Source organism: Ammodytes marinus (assembly GCF_949987685.1).
Source record: "Ammodytes marinus genome assembly, chromosome: 15".
In the NCBI taxonomy this organism is placed as follows: Eukaryota; Metazoa; Chordata; class Actinopteri; order Uranoscopiformes; family Ammodytidae; genus Ammodytes; species Ammodytes marinus.
In genome coordinates this window covers 8470494-8497659 of record NC_137219.1, presented here as the reverse complement: position 1 = coordinate 8497659, position 27166 = coordinate 8470494, and the positions used below count along the sequence as shown (strand labels likewise).

The 27166-nt window shown below is 43.9% G+C and overlaps 1 protein-coding gene across 1 annotated transcript in view; it reads left to right on the top strand.

Annotated features, from left to right (window-relative positions):
* The window catches only part of ppp2r3a (protein phosphatase 2, regulatory subunit B'', alpha), a 59109-nt gene that overhangs the window by 19877 nt on the left and 12066 nt on the right, over positions 1-27166 (top strand). Inside the window, exon 2 of the mRNA XM_080042522.1 lies at positions 11370-14940. Within this exon, the coding sequence (XP_079898648.1) occupies positions 12172-14940 (2769 nt within the window). The 5' untranslated portion in view covers positions 11370-12171. The remainder of the gene's footprint in view (positions 1-11369; positions 14941-27166) is intronic.

Genomic DNA, 27166 nt, shown 5'->3' with positions numbered 1-27166 from the left:
TGTCAGTATTTGTCTGAGGTGTTGATTAAGAAATGAAAGATGAAAGAGAGGGAGAATGCTGGAGGGGGATGACAATAGGAGAACAATTTGTTTGGTAATGTCCTTCAGGTACTAGAAGCCTTCTAGTAGAAGGTAAAATTAAAGGGAAGATTTTTGGGCTGTTCTCATGAGATGGAGAAGAAGGTGCAAGCATGGCCCCGTCTCTGTGGATTAGGTGTGTGTGTGTGTGTGTGTGTGTGTGTGTGTGTGTGTGTGTGTGTGTGTGTGTGTGTGTGTGTGTGTGTGTGTGTGTGTGTGTGTGTGTGTGTGTGTGTGTGTGTGTGTGTGTGTGTGTGTGTGTGTGTGTGTGTGTGTGTGTGTGTGTGTGTGTGTGTGTGTGTGTATGTGACGCACTTTAAAGACAGTGAGACTCTCAGACATGTGCACAGCATGTGAGAAGAAAAGGCAGCCGGACATTTGACCGTGAGCAGCACACCGCGGGGTCACAAACACACACAGTCCAAGAATAGACTCTAAACACTGGGGAAGAAAATAACACAGTAACAGAGGATGTGGCATGTCAGACAGAGCAAAAAGAGAGAGAATAAGAGAGAGGTGGATTTATGTGTGTGTTTGTGCTAGCATATATTTTTATGTAGGGTTAACTACGCTCACAAATGAGCCAATCCGGTTACTTTTAAAAAGAGGTGCTTTCATCCCTAGCTGTAATGAATCCCATAAAAGGGTTTATTATCAATTCAATCTTTTATGTTGCTCCCTACCAACTTTCACACTTCAGTAGAGGTTGTGTAGTGCCACAACTAGTTTAATAGAAGGGGGGAAGAGAGGAGGGTTGAGGGAGAGGTGACGGGAGTCCAGTTTTATAGACATGTTTGCATGGCAGGTTGTAAATACCCCGCTAACAGTCTTAAAGTGACAGCTGCTCCCACAGATTTTTCATATATAGCGGCTACTGCTAAAAACTTTACTGTAAAATACAGTGTTTTCAAAGAGACCAGAGGACTTTGGGTAAATGAAAGAAATGATAAAAGAAGTGGGGATTCAAAACTATGGTTCAGTGAAGACTTGAAACTAGAGCCAGAAACCCAGTCCGGGTGCTTGAAGTGGATGGAATCCGCTTAATACCAGGGATGAATTAGATAACTGTTGGAGGCCCATTTCTACCCTACTTTCCATACCAACCTCCTACATCATGGAAAACCTGATTAGAGGGTTGGTTAGAGGGCCCAGTGGTCAGCAAGAAATCAGTAGCGTGAAGCGAGTAGAAATGCAAGTCTCAACCACGTCAACCAACTTCTGCACAGAATACAGAAGGTACAAATGGTCAAAAATGGTGATGACCGAAGTGCGAGAAAGGCTGCACTCCAAACTTCCTGATTTAGATGTGGTTTTGTTGTGTGTGTGTGTGTGTGTGTGTGTGTGTGTGTGTGCGTGTGTGTGTGTGTGTGTGTATACGTGTATTATCCAGCATATTTGTGTGTTGCATGGCAGTGAGATAAGAAGGGGGGAATGAGTGAGTCAGTGTTGGTTTTCGGAACACGATGACTCTCCTCACCTTCTCCGTGACGTTGGGAGCCGTGGCGACAGGGGTTTGCGGTTAGAAACCCTAATCTGCTCCTCATATGACCCACTGATGGACAGGGACAGCAGTCAACACACACACACACACACACACACACACACACACACACACACACACGCACACGCACACGCACACGCACACGCACACACACACACACACACACACACAGCCCTCTGCTAGGCTAGTCTAGCTTTCAACTCTCCAGTCTAAACATGCTCTTATATGGATTTCTGTTAAATCTGGAGATACTCTTTCTTTCATTATAAACACGTATCCTCCTGCTGTCTACATGTAAAGTAACTGCCCAGTGAGCAAACACGTCTTAAAGACAGTAGCTGTGGACATAGAGGAGATGTCTTTTTATAGGTCTATGTCTTTCTATGATGATGTACATATTGCACAGCCTGATGTGTACTTTTGGACATTGGGGAAGCCAGAAGTGTTAAAGATGTTAACTCTGGATTTCAGTATGACTTGTCAAGAACATTTTCTTCTCTTTTTTTTCTATTCTTTTTCACATTTTCCACCTGTTCATCCTCAATACAAAATCAAAGCTCTGTTGGATTTGGCGGAATTGAAGTAAACATTTTAATATTCTTCTTATTGATTTATTTGAATAATTTCTAGATCTCGCAAACCAATCAAATCAATTTTCTTAAAAAAACGAAAGCCGACCACTTGTATCACATTTGCGTGTGATAATAATGATAATATGGTGATAACAATATGTCAGTATGTTAATAATAACATTACTGTATGTTCATGTAACTATGCTATAGAAATAAATGCAAATGAAAAAAAAAAAACAAGCTCATTTGAAATCATAGTCCATGGTCCTTTTCAAATTCTCCATCTCTTTCTCCTCCATTGTGTCTTATCTCACCCTCGGCAGTCTGTGTGGGTGGGTATTTTTATGTTTGTGTTCAAACATTATGCTTTCATATGGCCATCCATCACACCACACCTGCCTATTAAGACAGCCATCACCATAAATGTACACTTAACGGGTGGCAGCGGGGGAAGCGCTTCTTATTGTTTACTGCCCATTTTCCACAGTTGTTGCAGATTAGTTTCGCTAATGTTGAGTAGGTATAATATCTCTAACAGAGTAGTGGTGTGTGAGTGGGTCTGGGTACTTAACTTGAGCTTTTTTTTAATGGGTGTCACTTTTTGAATGATGTCTGTTATTGTGAATGCAGTGCACCTTGGTATCTGGGGAATGTCTGAACTTCTTTGGAACAAGTCATTCGGCGAGCTCTTATACCAGCAGTGGGTCTGGGATCTGGTTTGGTTCTGGCTCCAGGTTGTCTAGTTTTTGGTTGCATTTCTTATCCTTTTTTGGTCCATAAGTTTGCCTGAACACACTCAAAGCCTCCATAATAAATGATGTTCAGCCCTTTTTTATATGTGTCATATTAGCTATTTTTGGACTGGTGTAGCTGTGATAAATCTTTACTAGATTACACTAAAAGGCCAATTGCGGGGGGGAAATGTTTGCAGTTGAGTCAGAGTCGGTTTTGGCTGAAGTCTATACGTTTGGAAATGAAATAAATCCGACAGTGTGGAGTTAGAAAGAACCCAGCGCATACCAGACCTCTGTATAGCCATGCTCTTCATCTCTGCTTGAGACTGAAAAAGCTACATAAGCCACTACTACACACTCGAATCGCTGACTCAACTGTCAGCGGTCCAGTTTTGGGTAATTTAAAATGTTTTCTTTGCCAGGGTTTTTGACAAGGAAGAAAAACGGGTGGAATAAAAAAAAAAGATGATATCATCCTCTGGTTCTGCTGCATCCATCTTCATCTCTTTTTATTTTATTCTTTAAACTGTCCATTGTGTGAGTCTGACAATGTTATTTATAGGAGCGCAATGCAAGATTTTCTGTACTCTTTAAAATGGCAATGGGGACCAGAGGCAAAACTACGCAACATAACACAGCACAGATGTATTAAAGTGTACATTGATTAACTCACTGATCTGTGAATTTCAATAGCAATTCAGTTCTTAGGTCGTCACTGATTTATTACTCAGATTTTTGGCCTTGATGCTCCAAAACACAAAAGCTTTTCCTCTGCACTTTATCTCCTGGGGCTAGTGTGTGTGTGATTGAGGATGCGGTTGATGTAAGCTGCTTGCCTCTGGCTCTGTATTGTAGGTGGCAGCAGCAATAAACTGTTGACTGGCTGAATCCAGGTCAGCTGTCCTCTCGCATCACATTTAGATTTATCGGTGTGTGTCCTTTGTCTTGTGTGCCAGGCGTGCACGTTTAGCGTGGGCTGGCGGGTGTCTGATGTGTGATTTGTGTGTCTCCATGTGCATTAGCAGAACGCAGCCAAACCAAATGACATCACCCAAAATGTGTTTTGTTTTTTTAAGTTGGCGGCAATTCAGAGACCGGGTCATATTGAGCTTCAGGCAAGAGCAGGATGAACAGATGTGTGTGTGTGTTGTGTGTGTGTGTGTGTGTGTGTGTGTGTGTGTGTGTGTGTGTGTGTGTGTGTGTGTGTGTGTGTGTGTGTGTGTGTGTGTGTGTGTGTGTGTGTGTGTGTGTGTGTGTGTGTGTGTGTGTGTGTGTGTGTGTGTGTGTGTGTGTGTGTGTGTGTGTGTGTGTGTGTGTGTGTGTGTGTGTGTGTGTGTGTGTGTGTGTGTACTGCAGGATTGTATATTTTGAAGCTGATGCCGGCTTTCGTCATCATCGTCTCATTTGGCCGTCAGCATATTTATATCATGTTTATTTTTAATTTTTTGCCCTCTGCAGTGGAACAGCAGGATCTGTGTGTGTGTGTGCATATGTGTGTGTCATTGTGTTCGTGTTCGTGTGTGTGCTAAAGACTGAGTTAGCCTTATAAGGCCAAGCTGTTTTAAGCAGGAAATATTTAAGGATAAGAAAAGATGTGAGTCACTGTTTTCCGTCGTCTGCTCAGAAGCACAATAACATCCTCTCCTTTGCCTTCAATGCCTTCCCTAAGGGGATACATATTCTTCTCAGTGTGTGTGTGTGTGTGTGTGTGTGTGTCCATTTGTCCATGTGTCCTGTAGACCTGGTGGTTACTGTCTTGCTCTTAATGAGGTGCTGAGCTATTCACACGGTGCACTTTCCCGAGAGATATGACGAGCACTGGGGGAACAGCTGGTGTGTAGCCCTGGAGTGTTAGAGCCGTGGAGGACGCTACTTGTGCCATCTAAGACTGCAAAGTAGGAACGTGTAGACAATAAGAGAAGAAGAGGGAAGATTAAAGGTGGGGTCTGATGATTCTGGAGAATGGTTGTTGTCCGAATAAATTTGTCAAAATCAGTGAATATCTCCGTACTCACCTGTGTATGCGCTGAAAACATCCGATGTTGAGTGTTAACACAGCCTAGGCTCTGTAAACAGGCATGTTGCTAGCTACAGTGGGCCCCCTTTGTTTACATACCCTTTGCTTATATACCAGTTTACAGAGCCTAGGCTGTGTATTAACTACATATTTTTTTCAGCACACATGTAGAGGATCATGAGGAGACATTCACTTATTTTGACAACAACCATTCTCTAGAATTGCTGACTCCACTCACTTGCAAGATCTTTACCGTGTTCAATGTAGACTAGAAAAGTTACATTTTGCAGTTATTTGCTTAACTACAGACATAATCACAATCAGACAAACTAAAAAAAAATGTATATTGAAATGCTGGGTTAGCCTAGCATAGTTCAGTTTCTGCTTACCAGATCAACTGTATCTCCGCAAATGGTTGCAACAATTCCAAGAACAATGCTAATAGCGTCATCATGACCTGCTCTAAGTTCTACATTTGGGAACAATAAGGATATGGAGAAAATGTTTGTTTTTAAAATTTGTATGGGCCTAGGTGTGGTTCTGAACAGATTAGTTTTCATGCTGCAAAGGAAGTTGTGATTTGTGCTCAGTTTCAGCTGCTCTGATGTCAGTAGGGATGAGTTTGTTCCAGGACTGCAAACAGTCATGATTTTGTTAAGTCAACTCAACAATAATAGCAAATATTCTGTGCATAAGGAAGAAGATTGAGTTTATTTTTAATAGTATATACTGTAGGACTTTCTCTAAATTGTACAGTTGTCTGTGTACTTTTGCTTTTCCCCATGTGTTAAAGTTATGGTCAACAATAGTTAGCACTAAGAATCTGGAAAGCATTGGAGCTTGAATGGGTCAATAAATGAACTCATCCTTTTTTTAGTTTGATCTGTGCACTGAAACATTTGCAATTCCCTGGTATTTATTTCGCTGCCTTTTAAAGCCGACTCCTGCCTGCCTGCTGCATTGACTTAACAAAGAGCATATGACCTAATTGCCTGGTAGGGGAAACGTAATAGTAAACAGATTAATCACCTTCTGTCATAACATTAAGATGGAATACCAACAGAACAAATATAAATCAGCTCTCTCTCTCTTTGTCCCCTGTTTCCACTCTCTGTTGACATTAAAAATGCCTTTACAATGCTATAAAGCTGTCCCTAATGGCCTGTATCTACCTGCATGAAGCTTAGCCCTGTTCTGAGCTCTAAAGATCGTTGTGTGCTCTATCGCGCCTGCAGACGTGGTTTCGTCATGACCAGCTGTGTGTGTGTGTGTGTGTGTGTGTGTGTGTGTGTGTGTGTGTGTGTGTGTGTGTGTGTGTGTGTGTGTGTGTGTGTTTCTCGGGAGTGCAGTGCAGTCTGGGTTTCATCCAGACAATTATGTTTGGCAGGCGTAACTGTAGAGCCCCCACCCAAGACACACACACACACACACACACACACACTGATAACGAATGTATACTCCTAACATGTTTGTCTCTTTCATTCATATTCTCATTCAAGAGCCTTAAAAATCTTTTGGCAAATGTTTGTGTTGGTGTGAGGCAAAATAACTATTTGCCTGAGACCAGTCGCAACCTAACTTATCCTAATCCTCTGTCTCTTTGGTTTTGTCTCTGTTTGCCTCTCTTCTTTTATCGGGTCTTACTTTCGGGCTTACACAATGTAACTTTGTGGACTGTGAAATAAGATTTATTGTAAACTGAAGGTAACTGTAATGTACTTATGAAGGATTTCTACACAGCAATCCTGTCAAAAAGACATGGCTAAATATAGTAATATACTGTATGTAAATGCCAAAAAAACAGCCTTCATGTGTTGTGTGTGTGTAGTGTGTGTTTGTTCATGCCCACCCTGTATGAGCACACCTGAGTTGTTATCTTCCATGTTTTAAGAGGAATTCCTCATCCATAGACAGAACATAGTTATTTTATGCTTACACCTCTTTGTAAAAACTAACCTTAACTGTCCCAGCTCCTTAATTGTGTCAGATATCCCTTTCTGATTCTTCCGCTGCCTGTGCTTTGGCTCGTGCGCACACATCTGGTTTGCATAGAGCCTCCCTGCTTGTCTCTGTGTGGGACTCGGAAAGGGCTTTGGTTTTAATCCAGGGAATCCCCCAAACTCCAGCTCTCCTTTTCAGTAAATGACTGATAGCCTTGTGCATATGGAAAGGTCAACCGAAAGCTCCTGCTTCTTTTTAAGGTCACATATTGACCTTGTTGTCTTTAAAGGTATTGTTTTGCTTCATTAGACAATACACAGGGAAAAGGGGATGATGGGGGATTTTAGGATTCATACATAGAGTTGTTTGGGCCTTCAGAATTCTATTGATCTTAAATTTAAATGGAAAAAACTTTATTAAGATTCTCATGCAGTCGTTTCATTTTTTTCCCCTCTACACAGGCAAGACAATTATTTTTCGTCTTTCCGTGTTGGACGTTTTGATTGCCAGCGGGGCCATCTTTCTCCCTTATGTTCTCACTGTGTCTTTTCTCTGCTGTCTGAACTGACATGGAAAATGATGATAAGTGTGTAAGTGTGAACCCGGCCTGACGAGGACAGGGCTGTCTGCCAGAGAATTCTCCTCTCTGTCTGCAGCTCTCTCTCTCTCTCTGTCTCTCTCTCTCTCTGTCTCTGTCTCTCTGTCTCTGTCTCTCTCTCTCTCTCTTTCTTTGCCAGGAAATGACTGACTGTAGATGGATGAGCACAGCCGAGGGAAAAAAGTGTCCATCAGAATTAATTTGACTCTGTTTTCTAGAGAATATGACTGTGTAATGTGTGTATGTGTTTGTGTGTGGGGAGCATAGATAGTATATAAAGGGAGGCAAACAGAATCTTGGACATCGGAGTAAATAATTGATATGGGGAATACAGAAAGAAGCACAGAAGTGGGTCAGAACTGAGGTAAGTTGTTGGGCACTTGCAACAGATCAGAGGTAGATGGATAGAAGAAGGGGGAAGTGAGGAAGAAATACTTTTATAGTAGTTGAATATAAAATGTACCTTGTAGCATTTTTTTGTCTTTGTATGCCGTTTCTTTTGAGTATGTGTTTTTGCGTTCCTAAGTGGATAGCAGGCGACAGTAATACCTTTTTTTGTAACTACAATTGTCTACCATTGTAAGGCAAAAGTCCATACGAGCAGAGCCACCAGTCTCTGTCTTGGTTCTGTTTAGTATGTGCATGGCATAGCAGAGCTTTCTGCTCTCTCTGTGTGATCTCAGTAGCGACACTAGAGTTGTGCATCAATCTGTGTGTGTGTGTGTGTGTGTGTGTGTGTGTGTGTGTGTGTGTGTGTGTGTGTGTGTGTGTGTGTGTGTGTGTGTGTGTGTGTGTGTGTGTGTGTGTGTGTGTGTGTGTGTGTGTGTGTGTGTGTGTGTGTGTGTGTGTGTGTGTGTGTGTGTGTGTGTGTGTGTGTGTGTGTGTGTGTGTGTGTGTGTGTGTTTATGCAGTTAAGAGGGCTAGTGCAGACCTGTCCCTTCTCCCTTGGGCTATGTTTGGGGTTCCTATTTGGCCCTTTTACTTGACAAAGACCCACTTCCTCCTGGGAGGCCCCCGTGGCCTCTTGCTGTGTACCCATTGACACACACAGACTCGCAGCAAAACAACAAGCATGTATGACCGCGGCGCAAAAGTTGCACAAAGTACACAACCTCTTTCAGTGCACAATTGCTGATGAGTGAACATGTGCACGCATGCATGCTCAAACATACTTTTGGTGGCTTGGATTGAAGGCTGCATGTGACAGAAGTGGCCTCCGGTGATTTAATGCTTCCTGGTGAAGTTTATAGGGAAGGAAAGAGTTTTTTTTAGATGGAGGAGAAAGAAGCGAGGGAGGGACAGAGGGGAGAAGAACCTCAGGGAAAGTGGTGGAACACAATCAACCAATCTACCTCCTCTACTCTCTTCTTGCTCTGCTTTAGAGTCCATTCACAAGGAAAGAGAGGGCAATAAAAGCACTGAAAAGAACTGGGAAGTGGAGGAAGCAAAGGATAAAGGGTGCGGGGTCAGGTTGCACTGCAAATTGCATTATGGTTCCCTTTGTTAAAACCCTCATATAAAGCCTAGAGGCACCACTCACTATGCACTTGGTCTACAGTAAGTTTCCATCTGATGAAAATTTGTCTCAATGTATTGTTAGTTATTGAATAAAACATTGTGCTACCTGTATTTGGAGTTAATAGGTTAGAAGAGTTGACAAACGTACATTTTTATCATTGCTTTCCCTCATAATTTCTGGCAAGATTTCTTAAAGAATGCACCTGATTTTTTCATGTGCAAAGACATTCCTGATTTCAGCTTTAAGATTTGGCTTGTTGTCCTTAAACTGAAAGATGATACCTCCACGCATTCTCTGCTAACTCGCCCATAAAATATGTCAAGAAAATCTCTTAACATCTCTTAGCTGCCAGTAAATCACAACAAGGCTTTAAAAGACAGCACAGAATAGTGAATCATCTTTTTCTGTAATGTGTGTCAGTGTGGCATGTAGTAGGCGAATGTGTGTGGAGTTTTTTTTTCAGTGTTATAAACACCAGTGGAGTTTGTTTACATGCCGGGTATCACTTTGGGAAGCTGTCTTCTACCAAGATATACACACAGATAGATCGTAAGTGTGTGTACAGTAAGGAGGAGGAAATGTATGTGTGTGTGCAATGGCGCTATCCTATAATAGTCCATTTGTAGCTGTCTGTAAGGATTTCAAGTCCGGTCTTCCAGGAAGTGTAATTTCCTGCCCAGGAGACTTGATTCAGCAGCATCCAGCTGTTGTGTTTGTGTGTGGAGAGAAAGGGAGACAGAGAGATGAGGTGACCGCCTGTTTTTTCCATACAACTCCTTAATAGTTGTTTTTCCAGGTGCCACAAAAACCCCCATCCCCACCTTGCCAGCCACACTCCCCCACACACAAGCCCACCCCAACCGTTCCTCCCACTCTCCCCTCTCCCCAGTTGCTCTTTTTCACACTTTTAAGTAGGAAACATGGGCTCCATAATTCCCCTGAGAGCCCTCTACGGATCATGTGTCCGTGGTTTTCCAGACTAAGTTGTAATAACCCTTCAATGTTGTTCTTTCTTCCTGTGGTTATTCTGAAACCCTGCACTAGGCAGTTCTGGACTTATCTAAACTGTCAACTGTCTGTGCTGGCAGGGTGTTCCTGAATGCTTAAAAAAAGCAGAACAAGTCTTAAAAATCAACTAAGTACCAAACCTCTGGTTTCTCAAGATTTACACTTTTCTGTTTTCTTGGTTAAATCTTTTGTAAAGTTAATGACATTTTATTTGTGCCTATATCTGTATTTAAGTGAACGTATTTGTAGGTATATACACAGCACTGAGACACTAAGGGATCTTGATGTTATTTATAGAAGGGGAGAAAGCTGTGTAGAAAGAGGAACAAAAGAGAAGAGGAGAGCAACTTGGTCCTTGCATTTGAATAATTTTTTTTTTACACAAGCTTTAATTCACTTTGCAAAATCTCATTTGCTTGCAGGTTTACCGTGCAATGTCAGGCTCAGTTAGTTCCTGGTATGTGGCATGTCACTGGTGTTTACAAAATGCTTGACTTACTATTTGGTAAACATAGCTGCCTCCTTAATATGAAACCCTCAGAAGAGGTTTGTCTCCAAGTTTGAAATCCATGGCTTAAAATTCTCATCATTTAAATCAATACGTGCCTAAATTCTGAAACGATTTTACAGCCTTGTGCAGGGTATTTGTTTTACTTAGGCTTTTAATTAAGGGGGAAGAGTTGGAGCTCTTTGTTGCCCACTGCACAGAGTTTGGAATGGTTGTCCTAGTTGGCAGCATTGTTCTACTTCTGTTGTGTTTGGCAGCATGGCTCTCTGTCTCTACTTCTTGTCTCTGCTTCAATCCCTTTGTACCACTCGGAATCGAATATATAAAAAAACAGAATAGAATAATGCAAATAAAATTGGCAAAATATATTGTCTTTAAATATGTAATACAGGATTTGTTCTGGGGCAAAGGCAAAAAAAACTAAACCAAAAAAAAAAGAGAAACGTAATGGAAACATGAAAGCAACAGGTGTTTTTTTCTTCCGACACAGAGCTCTTCTTTCTTCTTCTTTGCCTGTTTTACCTTCCACGCTTCTCCTGAATGTCTCATTAACTTCCCTCCTTTTTGATCTTTTTTATGTATTTCTGTGTTGGAGGTTGATGTGGCAGGAAGTTAAGTGCGGTTTTGATGATAAAGAGGCTGAGCACTCATATCAGCTGTCATCTGGATTATAGCTGGAGGGAAAGTGTCTCGCTCATTCACAACTCCATGTGTACACACACACACACACACACACACACACACACACACACACACACACACACACACACATGCGCTCTTGTGAACCCACCATCACAACAATGGACTTTCTTAATGATTTACTTTCTCTTTCTCTCTTTTCCCTTTCCCTCTTTCTCCCTCTCTCCCCCCTTCCCCTCTGTGCTGACTCGCAGGTGGTGTCCTCCTGTCACAAGCACACTCTTCCTCAGACACATGGCAGACAGCGGGAGACGGAAGGGGCGAGAAAGAGTACGGGATTGACAGACACGCACAGAAAGAAAGAGGATCTGGGCCATCTGTGGACGGGTCCCCTGCTATTCTGCAGCTGTGTTGGAGTCAGGGAATAGTTCGCCGCTGCATCAGGACTTCAGAAGCCACACAGAAAGAACAAGGAGGTTTCGTCACTACATCCCATTTTTCCAAAGGGGATGAGCCTTTGCTGGGGCAATGTTAAGGCCTCGCTGGTCTTGGATTAGGCCCCTGGGGCTGTTTCTTTGGAGGGATGGCTGATACTCCAGCTGGATCTTCTGCTGTCGCCATCCCTCTCGGCTATCATTAGCGGCTAATGAGCTGCTGCTAGAGAGGAAACGGGCAAGAAGCCTGTGGAGCGGGGAGGAACCGTACAGCTGTTATTAAGAGGCCCAGAGACCCCAGACAAGGAATTATTTGCCTCTGCGAGAGAGTGGAACATTTTAAAGCTCTTTCCAGGTGCAAGCATAAAAGGATTTAAACTTTGGAAGTCGTTGCTTTTGACATTTGTTTTCAGGTGCTGATTGCCTTTTTTTCCTTCAGCATCGTTTTTCAGCAGGATGACACAGTTTTTGGACGAAAACTATTCTTTTCTGTTGACTGAAAGAGATTCAACAAAACACTGCAATCCATTTTGATTTTTTTTTGGTTTAAGCTATATAGTTTTTAAAATCAACATTTGAATATTATTTTGACCTTCCTATGCCCTGAAGGACATTGGTCATAATGGCAGCAGCCTATCGTGTAGTGGTGAGCAGTGTGAGCTGCTACAACAGTGTGGTGGTGGACCGACGCACTCACTCCCATGCTGTACATTACTGCTCTGGACCTTGTGGGGCGCTGTCCCAGGGACTGGACTGTACTGTTGCACACCGTGGCACATGCTCAGAGCTGCTTGAACCTGACCCTGCATACATTGACTCAAACAACTTACCCATACACTCTCATAACATGATCACTCAGCTACTTCCTAACCATGGTAAAATGAGTGCCACCATGGACACTAGTTATAATGGTGGTCTAGAGAGAGCAGGCAGCACTGGCAATCTGTCTCTAGGGGAGGATAACCCTGGGTGGCGTGGTAAAAAGACCCCCAGTGTCGGAGTATTGGCAGGGAACCTGATCTCCTCTAGCAGTCTAAAGGACATTACTGAAGAGGCTATCAACTTGGCCAGCGGTAAGCTCAAAGAGTTTTCCTTTGACAAGCTCCGCCTCTCCTCCTCCAGCCACGTCACCTTCCGGAAAGGTCGCAAGGTCCGCCCTGACTCTTTCAGCCGCCGCTCCACCGACCTGGAGATCATCTACGGCCACTTCACCTCTAACCTCACCACCAACGGATTGACTAATGGCATGACAAATGGCACGGCTTCTTCCAACGATGAGAACTTGCCACCGTTTGTGCCAGGGAAAGGAGCAATCATGGAGGAGACAAAGCTAAAGAGCAGCACAGGCGCCTTTTCAGCCATCACCAAGTTCGGGGGTGGGTCAACAAGCAGCCTATCAAGTGTTGGGTCGCTGGACCAAAGTCTAAACGCAGTGGCCGCCCTGTACCGCAATGCGCTGGGAGAGGAAAACCTGATCGCCCGTCTGTTGGAGAAGACACGAGCGGAGGCGGGCGCCGGCGGGGAGGACATTCGTGCATGCCTTGACATCCTGCTTAAATGTTCTGAAGACCTAAAGAAATGCACCGACATCATCAAACAGTGCATCAGACGCAAATCTGGGGGCGGGCCAGAGGATGGAGCGGACAGTCCTGACAGCGTGTATCGGGCCGTGATGACCCGACTCAGCTCCTATTTGAAGAGACTACCTCTGGACTTGGAGGGTCTTGGAAGTTTGGGAGGCAGTGGTCAGGGGGGTCAGGGTTTGCCTGCAAGTGGGCACAGCGATCTGGCTGAGCTGGTCAACACTCTACACTCCATCCAGCAGGGGCCGTACTCACCGATATTTGGCAATGAGCAACCTCCGCGCTACGAGGATGTGGTGCTGTCACCTCCCATCGCAAAGACTGTTCCCCATTCTGCATCTTTCACTCCCTCCTCTGTTTCGTCTTCCTTCTCGTCGTCTTTGAAATCAGACTCCTTCCATACAAAATCAGTCCAGAGCTCCCCATCGAGGGCCACTCCACTTACCAATGGACTACAGCATCCTCCGCATCCTTCTTCTGTCAAACAACACACACTCTCTCCTCCGTCGGTCACATGCTCTCCAGCCAGATCTTCTCCAACACACTCTTCCTCCCCAACCCCACCGTACACACACACTCCTCCGGCGTCCCCCATGGAGACTCTTTATATTGAGGAGGAGGAAGCCGATGTGGGCAAGACACCAGAACAAACGCACACTCCAACCAGAGGGGTGAACAGCACTCAGAACAAAAACGGGACAACATCGGGTCAACAGAAGCACCTGTCCCTTCCACACACACCCTATAACTCATCAAACACTTTGCCAACCAGCACTGGCTACAGCCCCACTTGGCTTTCCTCCGCCTCGTTAACAGTCTCGGCACCCAAAGCTGTGTCGCACAGGAACGACGACATTGACAAGCTGCTGATGGACTTGGAGAATCTGTCCCAGAGCATGAGCCATCCCAGGAACAACGAGCCTCCTCTTCCTGCCAAAACCAGGAAGAGAGAAGTAAGCCAGGGAATCACTTCCTCTGAGGCCGTCACGCACCCCAAAATGCCCCAGATCCAAGTCCAGAAGCCAGACAAACACTTAACCATGAATGGCCCTAGCTCCAGGGCTCCCCAGAGTCCTGTTCCTTCCCAGGGAGAGAAGGAGGGAGAGGAGGAGGATGGGGCTCTGCTGCTGAGGATCTTGGAGAGCATCGAGAGTTTTGCCCAGGAGCTGGTGGACTCTGGGGCGGGGAGCTCTGGGAGTGCTGAGAGGAAAAGTGGCAAGGAGCGGGAGGTGATGAGGCTCCTGCAGGATAATCTGTCTCACACGGGCCGGCCTGACACCCCCCTGGAGAGGGCATATCCAGCAGCTGCTCCCACTGCTCCTTTAGTGCACGCAGATGCAGTCCCAGTCCCAGTCCCAGTCCCAGTCCCAGTCCCAGCTGTACCGCCAAAACACTCCCTTTCAAATACACCTGCAGTTTTACCTTCACCTTCACCGACACCTATAACTGCACTACCTGAAGCTGTGTGCGAGACTACATCTGAACCTGCACCTGATACTGCCCCCAAACCTCTTCCTACACCCATACCTGAGCCTACAACTGAGGCTACAGATAAAGTTAGAGAGGCCTCTAGAGCTGAAACTGATCCAAAATTAATCCCCGCCCTGGTAACAAAAGCACCTGCAAGGTTGCATTCCTCCACACATTCAGTTCAACTTACACCTGTGGCCGCACCTGAAGCTCCAGCCCCTGTTGCCGTCCCAGTTGTAGTCGCCTCAAGGGATGCTGCCGTTGCAGTTGGTGATCCCGCTCCTGTTAGGGACAGTGGTTCAACCCTCCTCATCCAGCAGACTCCAGAGGTCATCAGAGTAAGTAAAAGATGCAACTTAAAATGACATAAACTGACAAATGCACAAGCTAATAGACAACCAGGCATTTTACTGAACATTACAATCTGACGGCTGCATGGTTACTCATGTATCCACACACCTTGGGAGATTTAATTAGCCACACACAGTCTTTATTCTTTTAAGGTCATCTAGGAAATACAGGAATAGAAAGTTCAAGGATTTATATCACGGCCTGTCAGCATATCCCAAGCCTAAAATATTATTCTGAGTTTGGTGAAAATATGTCACAATTCCGGGAATATTTCTATGGTTGAAATACTAGCTCACTGCATTGTAACTTTTGTACAGTGTCACTGCTGGTAAGAGGAGTATGGAATCTATTGCAAATCAGTGTCTCATTTAGAATGGATATCATCAATTTTGTTCATGGGAGTCCTAATTTTGTGATTTTGGAGAATATTTGCATGATGTGCTGCTTTGATAGCATACATGTTCACCGTAGCTGAACATAGTACAAATGTATGTCAGAAGTTTATTAAACTGATCATTTTAGAGTGTGAGAATCATAATGCAGCATCTAAATATGCACGTTGATGTTACTATTGCCATGGTGTAAGAAGTAAACAGACAGACAGTCTGAGAGTGACTGACTAATTGTCAGACACACAGGAACCAACCAAGCAACGGAGGTATTGCCAGCATTAGACTGAGAATAGACTCAACAGACAGAGGGCCTCTATTGCTTTCGATACATGTCATATAAAACACCCAGGCGGGAACTTTATCGCTGTGACACAAGGGGGTTGATGCCACCGTAATTGATGGGCCGTGATGAATAGTATTCATTAACTGCGATGAACACGCTGATACAGTTTCCCTATCTGGGCTTGAATACAAAAAGGCTTGTGCTCTGAATCATGGAACGGAACAGCTCGTTGTGTAAGGAGTGGCTCTTTGTTTACGTTTCCTGGTTTCCAACTTGTGTTTTGAACCGTGGACGTGCACATGTTAGTGTGTAGGTGTGTGTTTGTTTGTGTGTATGCAGGCATCTGTGTGTGTGTGTGTGTGTGTGTGTGTGTGTGTGTGTGTGTGTGTGTGTGTGTGTGTGTGTGTGTGTGTGTGTGTGTGTGTGTGTGTGTGTGTGTGTGTGTGTGTGTGTGTGTGTGTGTGTGTGTGTGTGTGTGTGTGTGTGTGTGTGTGTGTGTGTGTGTGTGTGTGTGTGTGTGTGTGTGTGTGTGTGTTGGCTCTCCCTTCCACCCTGAGGAATATTTAAAGGTAATTAAGGGTTTTGCTTCAGAGGAGAAAGGGAGGGTAAGGCAATTGGAGCGTGTATTTCTATGTGTGTGTGTGTTTTTGTTTGTGTGACTTGGTTTCACTGACCCTGCAGTGAATAGACTTCAAAGGGGGGTGGGGAGATTTTCACCTCAGCTTGCCCCTGATGTATGTGTTCATCAGCACATTGTAGATTTAGGTAATTATATATTAAAGATAAACACACATTAACACCTACAGCGAGAATCCAATCAGTACTGCCAGTTCCTCCTCTCTCCATGCCCTGATTATTTTTTCCCTCCACTAATTTGCTTATTATTTGAGCTATCCCATCAACCCATTTTATCCTCACCAGCCCCCCGCTGTTATGTGTTTGTGTGTGTGTGTGTTTATTTACTGAGCTGTGTAACCTTATGCCCTGCCGATACAGTATGTAGGGCACCTATTTATGAGGTTACCATGGTAGCTGCCACTGTCAGAAACAGCAAGCACCCATAACACATCATTACGCCGTGTAATTCCTCCTACTTCTGCCCGCCTATCCATCCCTCTTCCCTCTCTTTTTATGGCACCCTGCTCCTCTGCCTTCACATTTCTTACAATATCTTGCCATTTGTTTCCTTTTTTTTTGCATTTTATCTCCGTACTTATTTATCTCTTTCCTCCATCTTTGTTTTTCCTCTTGGTGTCCTTCTTTCACCTGCAGTTAAGGAGTTGGTCGACATTGACCACCACTTTTTCTTTTCTGCCCTGTGATTGGCTGCTGTGTTATTTTGGGATTGTTGGATAACGGTTGTTGGAGGGCAGAGCAACCCAATAAGAGGTGCTGATTGGAGCACAGCAGGAAGGGAGGTGGGGTTTGGGGTTGCAGGGCGAGTTGGGGTAGGATGTGGGGGGCATCTGTTGGCACACCGAGTGTTAACGGTATCGTTACCCTCCAACCCTCTCCACCACTGGCAGACCTAGGTGTGAGGGTGACCTAAATATGTCCACCCCTCTGTACTATGGCATCCCGCTAACAGACTCACTGTCGCCACAGTGTAAATGGACCTGTGTGCGTGCGTGTGTGTGCGTGTGCGTGCGTGTGTGTGCGTGTGTGTGTGTGTGTTAGTGTGTGTGTAATGTTTTCCTTGTTTGTTTGTGTGTTGTGTGTGTATCCAGGCTTTGTTACATGTCCAAATGTTCATGTATGTGTGCGCATTTACATACGTGTTCATGCACGTGTCATTTATACAGGTGTAATCACATGAATCCCATTTGGAGAATGTGTGTTTGACCAACCGTGTGTGTACGGGTCTGTTTGTTGGCCGAGGGTAAGTTGACCCAGTGCTACTGTGGGTCACAGCTGAGCTTCGGAATAGCTCTCTGACACCCAATACTGACTCTGGCACTCTGGGAATTATGCTAATATTCCTCAGCGCCACCCCGCCTCCTGACTCAGTCGCACATTAAACTGCCAATCAAGCAATAAACAAGGCAAGCCCCCTGACACACAAGTGAGAAAATGCCCTTGCACTCTCACACACACACACACACACACACACACACACACACACACACACACACACACACACACACACACACACACACACACACACACACTGTCACACTGTCTCACACACACACACACACACACACACACGACTACCTACACACTCAACCTTGGAGATTTGTGTCTGTGTTTCCCTTGGCACCGCCGCGGCTTTGATGGGAAGCTTCGCTAAGCCCTCTGGGATGACGCTGGCCTCCGGTGCAGCAGCAGCATCCTCATCTGTGTGTGTGTATGTGTGCATGTGTTTATTGTCGATTCTGTTGCTGACAGACTAATACAGGGGCTTTCTGCACCTGTCAGAGCAGACCCATTAATCTCCATGGAGACAAGGAAGCCAGCTGATATAAATCAGAGGCAGGGCTCCAAGAGTCAAAACTCTGGGAGTGGGGAGACGTGGCAACAGTGATGCTGCGGGCGGGCAAACTCGACTAATTCCGTCAGTGGTACTTCAGGTCATTGGCCTTCTAGTAGCAGATGGTCTGTGTCTCTCTCTTTCCCCCTCTCTGCTTTTGGGGACATATAAGAGGAAATATGTATGAGCAAATTTCCGAACTCACACTTAAAACAACCTGTCTGTATTTGTATTAATGGGTTTGTTGCAATACAGCCAGGGGTGAAATGATTTACAGACACACACGTACACTCCTGGCGGGAACTTGATGATGGCTTATTTAAACCCGCCCGCTGATTTGAGTCTTTTTGCCAACTGCTGTGGGCGTGTGTTGCTAGGCTAGAATAACGCTGGTCACCGGTCAGTTTTTTTGGCTCAAGTTTGATTGTGCTTGAGGGTCTCCCCCAGGAAAACTGGTGATGAGGTGCAGCAGCTTCCTCTCCCACTATGTACATACCTAGGGCTTGATTATAAGATTCAAAATACTATATTTGTCACTTTCACAACAATTGCGGGATCAGTCATTCATTGGCAATACAATTCTTGTATATCAGGCTCCCTTACTCAACACAACACGAAGAAAAGACAAATGTATGAAGAGAAACACTCAAATGAGGAGAGCCACCTGGGACCTAAGTTAACATAGAAATAGTACAAAGAGAAAAGAAAGAAAAGATTTAGAGATATGGTATAACGTACAAATATAAAGCTTTTTTTCTCAGAAAACTAAGCAACAGACTTTCTCTTTGCAGCATTATAAAGTAACTGACACAGGTTCCCAGGTCAAGTTTAGCCCCATTGAAACTTGCATGTGCGAATCCACTCGTAATAAGTCTTTACCTGTAGCTGTGTAATCTTCTTTTAAAAAGTCATAGATGCTTTACAACTGACTTAATACAAGTGAGTTTGTGGATATACCTGTGTTTCATAGTCAGTTGGCACATTCTCAACAGTCCTCTTCTGTACTTCAGCATTCCTCCTTCTCTGCTCTTTGTTTTCAGCTTAAGGAAAATAACTGTTGACCTTTTAGACGGAAAGCTGCTACATTTTGGCACAAAGAGAGCCTTGAGAGAAGGATGAAAGGAGTGATAAAGAAAAGCACAAAGAGAGAGGGGAAGAAACAGGAAGACAGGGAAGCCAAATGAATGAATGAATGTCTTGCGTGAGACAGCAGGAGGGTCAGAGTTTATTTATTTTTTGTTATCTGAGAAGTTGACTTAAGAAGAAAAGAGGAATTCAAAGGAAGTTGGAGAAGAAGATAGCAGGCCTTAGAAAATGAAAACAGAGATGAGAAAGAGAGTCATGGTGCTGGATGGAGTGAGTGAGGGGTAGTGGGGTAGGGTGGGGGGGATGTAGCTATACTGTTGTTGACTTTGGGCCGGCGAGGATGACATCATTCCTCGGCTGCTTCCACAGGAAATAAGGTCACAGCGGGAACCTCGGCCAAGCAGGGAAAGACGGCTGTCTCAACCAAGGTGCACACAGATGAGATGAATGTGTTCATTTATACATACGTGTCGTGCACACACACACACACACACACACACACACACACACACACACACACACACACACACACAGACACACTCTCACACAATGCAATCCCAGACAGGGGCCTGTGTTGCTATGTGTGAGAGGATTTTTCCAATACAGCCCCATTCCATCCTGGACAATGGAATATTCTTCACCACCTAGCCCTTTGACACACACACACGCACACACGCACACACACGCACACACACACACACACACACACACACACACACACACACACACACACACACACACACACACAGCAGTTCAGTTTTAAGCGAGTGACATCATCATTCACCACTCCCAGGGTAGGCTGGGATGGCGACCAACTGCTGTTCTCAGTGCAGAACTGCTGTTCTGATGGAGTGTGTACACTTGCACAGATGCTGGTATGCACACTCACACACATATAAAGCCTGACTTTTTTTTGACATGAAAGACACTTTTTCATCTGAGAAAAGTTTTCAGCTCAGTGGGAGGCATTGCTGCGTAACTCTTTGTGCCTCCCTCTGTGTCGCCATAGAAACCACCACAACATGTGTACAAGCAGTGGATAGCTGGTGTGTGGGACTCCCCTTCCCCAGCATATCAGTTGCGCAATCTAATTGGGGGGGGGGGGGGGCTCCCTCACAGAACCATGGCACCAGGGGAGATCGAATGCAGACTGGAGATGTGTTTATAGGGTTTATTTCAGAACTCTGGCTGTCTTGATGTGGGTGTGGCCTGTCTGTGTGTTTGTGCATGCACGGACTACTGTGTGTGTGGGTGTGTGTGTTTGTGTGTTTGTGTCCAAGTGTTGCAAATGTTCCAGAACATCATGACTCGGTATAGAGGCAGGGGTGTCACCCACCTCCCCCAGCCTACAGTCACCCTGTTTAATCTCACCCTCCCTCTCCCTTTGATTTCACCCATCACCCAGCTCCACCCAAACTGAACTGGGGGGGGGGGGGTGAGGCGGCACAGTTTTAGGTGGGGCTTTTCTTGAAAGATACTGCCTCAGTGCTAAGATGCTCCCACTTTAAACCAAGACAACGATGACAAGTGAATGTCAGGGATTTATTTTCTGAAAATACTCCCATGCTTGTGTCCTTATTTCAACGCACAACAAGTATGAATAAAGAAGAGTGAATGAATTAAACGCTGTATATGCTTGTAATGTGCAAGTATAACTTGTCTTAAATTAGTTTGTATAGAATTATATTTTGGAGCTTTGAGTCCTCCATTGTTGATAAATAAGCATACGGCTGTTATTTTCGTCTTACAAGCCTCTGTCTCTGGCCTTGAACCAGAGGAGATGAGGGAGCTGAAGCTGAGAAGGATCAAAGGCAGCAGGAGGAGAAAGCATCTTCAGTCAGATCCGGGGCTCACCTGTGGGGCTTTGAGAGAGTGTTTGACAGCGTAGACATGGTAACAAGTGGAGAGCTGCTACCCTCTAGCGACTCTCAGCCCTTACTGTACCAGAAGTTACTGTGTCTGCCTTTTTCATATTGCTCCATCTACTGCATGATCTGTGAACTTACACTAGTGTTTTGGAGAAAATTCGAACTAGGTTTTGACACATTCCTCCATTTCTCAAGCTGCTTCCAAGGCTTTCAATACCCCCCCCCCCCCGCCCCAATAAATAGGATAATAAAAACTGTCCTGTGTTGACTTGAAACAATGACATTTCCTACAAAATAGGGCCATTGTGACGAAATAACTGTTAGGAAGAAAGCATGGTGCAAGATAGATAGAGTTTACTGAGAACCAATTGCTCAAGGTGTATGGCAGAGGGAAGTTAGGGTGTTTTTTTTTGATGTCTTCGAAATAGTCTGTAGGCACTTTTTGGCATTCTTCACTTGTGTCCATTCTAAGTGCTATCTGACCATTTAGCAGCTTGTTAGATTTGTCTTTAATTTGACTGGGCTGTAGCAAAATGGGCTGTGGTGGCCTGTGTGCAATGGCTACTTGTTAACGCGAACACATTTCCCCCTCCTGACATTCCTGTCTATCTTTATTCTTCTCTGTTAAATAAGAGAGGAAACAGGAGCTGACCCGCTCTGCCATTGGCTGTGTGAAGTCTCCTTGCTGCACTCTAGTGACAGCTTTCTCACACAGCGCCATGCTGAAGAGGCCCAACACCACTACTGCTTATAGCTCACTTACTCTAAATCTTAAGATAGCCATGGAAAGGTAATGCAAAACTTCCCCTTTATAGCCATGCATATAAAAAATAAAAAGACAAGCCTGGCCAATGGAGTCCTGGATTTGTTGTCATTAAAGATAACTTGTTGACAGGCTGCTGTTTGCGCTGAGGGGAGGTGATTCACTGGGTGTTTTTCTTTTCTTTTTTTCTTTCTAATGGAGATACCATGAATTGAATACGCATATTCTCAAAATGTCAAACTATTCCTTTAAGTCTTCAGGAAAAACAACATAGTAATTCATTTATTAAAATGCATGAAGTAGATCTCTGACAGTATTTACTCACATATCTGTTGGATGTAAACAACAAATGCTGCTGACTTTTGGCATGTAGCCTACTCGTGGGACTCAGACCAACTTGTGGTGGTAGAAGGTATGGCTGACAAAACGTTTCTAAAATACAATACAATACAAAAAAAGTATCACCAAGATATATTTTTTGTATGTATTATTTTTTGTTCAGTACTGAACTATTGGACACTGTGGTACTCGGGCGTGTGGTGCTACAGCAGCTGTGTCTCTGTTCCCATCTCGTCCTCCTCAGATTCAGATGTGAGCTAGCACTGATTCACTTCATCTATCACACAAGCAGCACTTGAACTTGGCTCATTCTACGCAGTTTAGGGAGGGGGTTCCCAAGGCAACTTTGTGTGTGTGTGTGTGTGTGTGTGTGTGTGTGTGTGTTTGTGTGTGTGTGTGTGTGTGTGTGTGTGTGTGTGTGTGTCCTTGAGAGGAAGTGACACTGGGAATAGAGAATAGAGCAGCGATGTGAACTGCGTTTCCTGCTGTTGGCACGGTAACCCTGGGAGCATTCCACCCGCCACTTAATCCAGGGAAAGGGTTATCGCCATGGAGATGGCATTTGGCGGGCTGGTGTAAAGTGACTGAGTGTGTGTGTGTGTGTGTGTGTGTGTGTGTGTGTGTGTGTGTGTGTGTGTGTTATGACAGAGATGAGGAAGGGGGATTGTATTTCATGTGATATCAAAAGACAAATTATTATATTAAATGTTAATTTTTATAATTAATGACTTGGTTTCCTAGAAAGTAAAGTAGAAAAATAAAACACCAAATTATACCTCTCATGTCATTGAGTAGTCCAGTTAAATGCCTGATCATAACTCTATTTATTTTTCTGAGCAAAAATCTAATCAAAATGCAGCTTTTAACATATACATATTCATGCGTGAAGTCTGCCCAGTGCCTGGCGCAGAAATACACATGAAAGTGGTGGCTATATTTATACAGATAATTATAACACACTTTCACGGAGCAGGTGTGTGTATGTGTTTAGGAAGTTGTTATGTTCACACTATTCAACTCTCTGAAAGATGGGAAGAACAGTTCCTGTTAGCTGAATCCATCCAGGGCGCGAGCGCGCACACACACACACACACACACACACACACACACACACACACACACACAGACAGATAATATGCCTGACATTAGACACACGTGTCAATGCTTGCAGAGCTAATTAAACCCTTTAGGGGGACATTTGTGCACGTCAAGTGCGTGTGTGTGACAGTTGGACAACAGCTGATCCTCTGCTTCGGCCCCTCAGCTCTGTCCCATCATGCATGTATTTGATCAGTGCCGTGCTGAATCAAGCTGTTCCTATAGCAGTGGGGTTGGATTAGGTCTGCGAGGTGGGTGGAGGAAAGCACTTGCAGACATAACACTCAACAACACACACTTGCACACACACCTCAACCTCTACGCCCAACCCCTCCCTACCCCCCAATAATGAAATGAAAGCTTTAAAACGTCTGTAGAGCTCATTTAACTGTAAATTGTTCTTAATACCCAGGGGGCAAAGTGATTTTATGGACATGGAGCGTTGTAAAAGGTTGTTCACCAAAAATGACATCTAGGACCTTCCACGATCACAACCTGGGTGGACAACCTTGTCAACAAGCTGCTGGAAAGCTACAGCGGGCCGACATAGCAAATCAGAACCACTGTTTAAGTGAATGGGGATGGGCTAATGGGGGAATTTTGTTAACTTATAGATATCATTATGAAACTTTGCCAGTTGATTACTGACATTAAAACAAAAACTTTTTGTATTACAGTATTTTCGAAAATGTTTAAATAAATATGAAAAATCATCAATATCTTACTAATGATGCGTAAATTTACATATATCTGCAAAGCCCCAAAATCTAAATGTTGGAAGAAAACAAAGTCAATTTGTTTTTAAAACAAAACAAGTGTCCAACTGCCTAAAGCCTTTCCTAATCACAGTTCAAATTTGATCAATAACCCATAGAAAATAAATTTTTTACACAGTTACATTTCATGTGCTATGGACCAAAAGTGTCCTTTTGGAGTCTCCAGCTGGTATTTTAGGAAACGGCTAGACATTCCCTTGGAAAAAACAGTGTAAAAAATTCATTTTCTATGGGTTATTGATCAAATTTGAACTGTGATTAGGAAAAGCTTCAGGCAGTTGGACACTTGTTTTGTTTTAAAAATTTAAAAACAAATTGACTCTGCCTTTGTCCAACATCTAGATTTTGGGGCTTTGCAGATATGCAAATGTACGCATCATTAGTAAGATATTAATGATTTTTCATATTTATTCAAACTTTTTGGAAAATACTGTAATACAGAAAGTTGTTGTTTTAATGTCAGTAATCAACTTGCAAAGTTTCATAATGATATCTATAAGTTTAAAACATTCCCTATTAGCCCATCCCCATTCACTTAAACATTGGTTCTGATTTGCTCTATGTCGGCCCCCTGTAGCTTTCCAGCAGCTAGTTGACCAGGTCCTGGATATCATTTCTGGTGAACAACCTTTTACAACGCTCCATGTCTGTTTTTCCAAAAAAAGGGGTTTTGCCCCCTAGGTATAATGTAAAATATGAATTACTGCAGCATATATATTATATAATATAATTGTGGCACCTTGCAATTCAACTGACATTTTCTCTCATGCAATTTAAGTTGCATAACTAAATTCCAGGTCATTGCAATGCATTTCTTATTGTTACAGCATTTTAGATAAATAATAAACAAGTTAAATAATATACAAGTAAATAAATCATAAATGAAGACATGATACACTGGGGTGGCCCCCTAACTTACCCACAAATAACTGTTGTCCTTATATATCCCTCCCATTGGGAACAGTTTGTCCCACACCTTGCTTACATTTTAGTGGAGCAAACTGCTGCTTCCCCATATAGTGTAGTAGAACATGTCTGAATCTTCTCGGTAAATTAGCTGATTTATTCATTTTAACTGTGTTGACTGATATTTTTAATGCTGAAGTTTAACAAGATTTGAAGAGCAGGCAGATTTTAGGACCATGCGGAGACTTTCTTAAGAAGGGGTGGGTTACAGCGACTTGTCAGTCAGGCAGGAAAAGAGCACACAGCTGCCCAGTGGCATCTGTTTTGGCTCCCTTTATACGCAGGCAGGCACACACACACACACACACACACACACATACACACACACACACACACACACACACACACACACACACACACACACACACACACACACACACACACATCTCTTTATACTGAGATTTATGATTTCAAAAGTGCATTGCTCAAGTTGATGAGGCGTTGCAGGGGAAGTGGTGGGACCAGTTCAAGCAGGGAGAGAGAGAGACAGAGAGAGAGAGAGAGAGAGAAACAGAAGGGTGACATGATACAAGAGGCTTTCGAGATGGCATCACTTAAAACGTGCTCATTTGCTGATAGAGACAACATAGTGATTGTATTTTTTTTGTGTGAGTGTTTGTCTGTGTATGGGTGGTTGGGATTGGTACATGACCTTGGCTTTAGTATAGTACAGAGTCCAGTTTTTCCTAAGAATTCAGACTTATTTTTCTGGGATTCATTCCCCCGCACATTGACACATTTAATGGGGTTCTAAAGGTCAAGTGCGAGTGAGATATCTTTGTTGCGCATCTGTTATTCAGTGACCATGTTGCCCATGTCGACAGATATATTAACAGCGTAGTGTTGAAATGCACACGTGGACATCAAAAACCGAAAGGCGAGGTTACAGCTGGACAGAAAATAACAAGAAAATGTCAAATAAACACTGACTGGACTAACATGAAAGGACATCTGTTGCTTTGTGAGAAGAAATCCTAAATTAGATTATATTTTTCCTGAATGTCATTTAACGCCCCATTTTAGTTAGACCCTGAACCCTAAGTTTTCATCCAACAGCAGTGATGTATTCCTTAATATTACCATGAGTTACTATACTCTTGGATGCGCAGTATAACACTAGAGGGCACTACACTCTCCATCTGAGATGCTCCTGAAACACAAACCTCAGTACAATCTGGCTAAACTGTGCCAATGGATTCTAAGAAATTGACTGTTATCTTTGCTTTGACAGTCAGCAGTGTGCAATCGTGGTACATAAACAGAAACGGATAAACAGCATTGGCAAACATTTGCTGTAGGGTCTTAGTTCTTGGAAGGGATTTTTAGCTGGACAAGTTTTAAAATAGGTCACGCCTGTGGGATCCCCTGCTGCACTGTCTGGCTCCAGATTGCTGTTGTTTGGCACTGAAGAGGAGAGGTCACTGGCTAGATGTGGCATAGCTTGGACAAAGGGCAGACTCTAAGCCTCCTAGCAGATGGAGCAAGATGTTTAGACACTATAGCTCACTATCAATTAGCCGCAACCATTTATGCGCTACTTTAATACATTGTTACTCCCAAGCTTGCATTAAGTATAGGAACTACTACATTTTTATTTTGCTACTAGCACCTACATATCAATAGAACATGGAAATGAACATATACTGTATTCTACTTGTGACGTTTTTTGGAAGGTGACAATCCAGTAAATCTAAATTTGTTGGTAATTAATTATTGAAATGACAGAAACTATCTTGGATGTTGATTTATCCTCAAGTCAGATTTGAACGTTCTAGCAAAAGGGGAATTATGCTTCAAGTTTGTATGTCAACAGATATAAGAACAGGTGCATTGCCCGCTGACTCATCACTCCAACCCAAATTACCTCTCCGAAAGTATTTGGGCCTGCTTGTCATTTCCACTTACGCTAAAGGAACCGACCTAAGCTGCCTGTCCGCGGTAAAATTATTCTTTTGTCAGACCCACTTTGGGTTGTCATCCCAATGGCTAACTTTAGTCAAATGTGACCCAGGAGGGGGGGCTCAGAATCATGCAAAGCACTACACACAGATATGCAACATGGCTGAACCCCCCTCCTCTGCCGCCCACACCTCACCCTAGTGCTCAGGACAGCCGCTTTGCTGTGTGTGTATTTGTTGCCAGACCCCGGCATGGCTCATGTTTCTCAGTGCA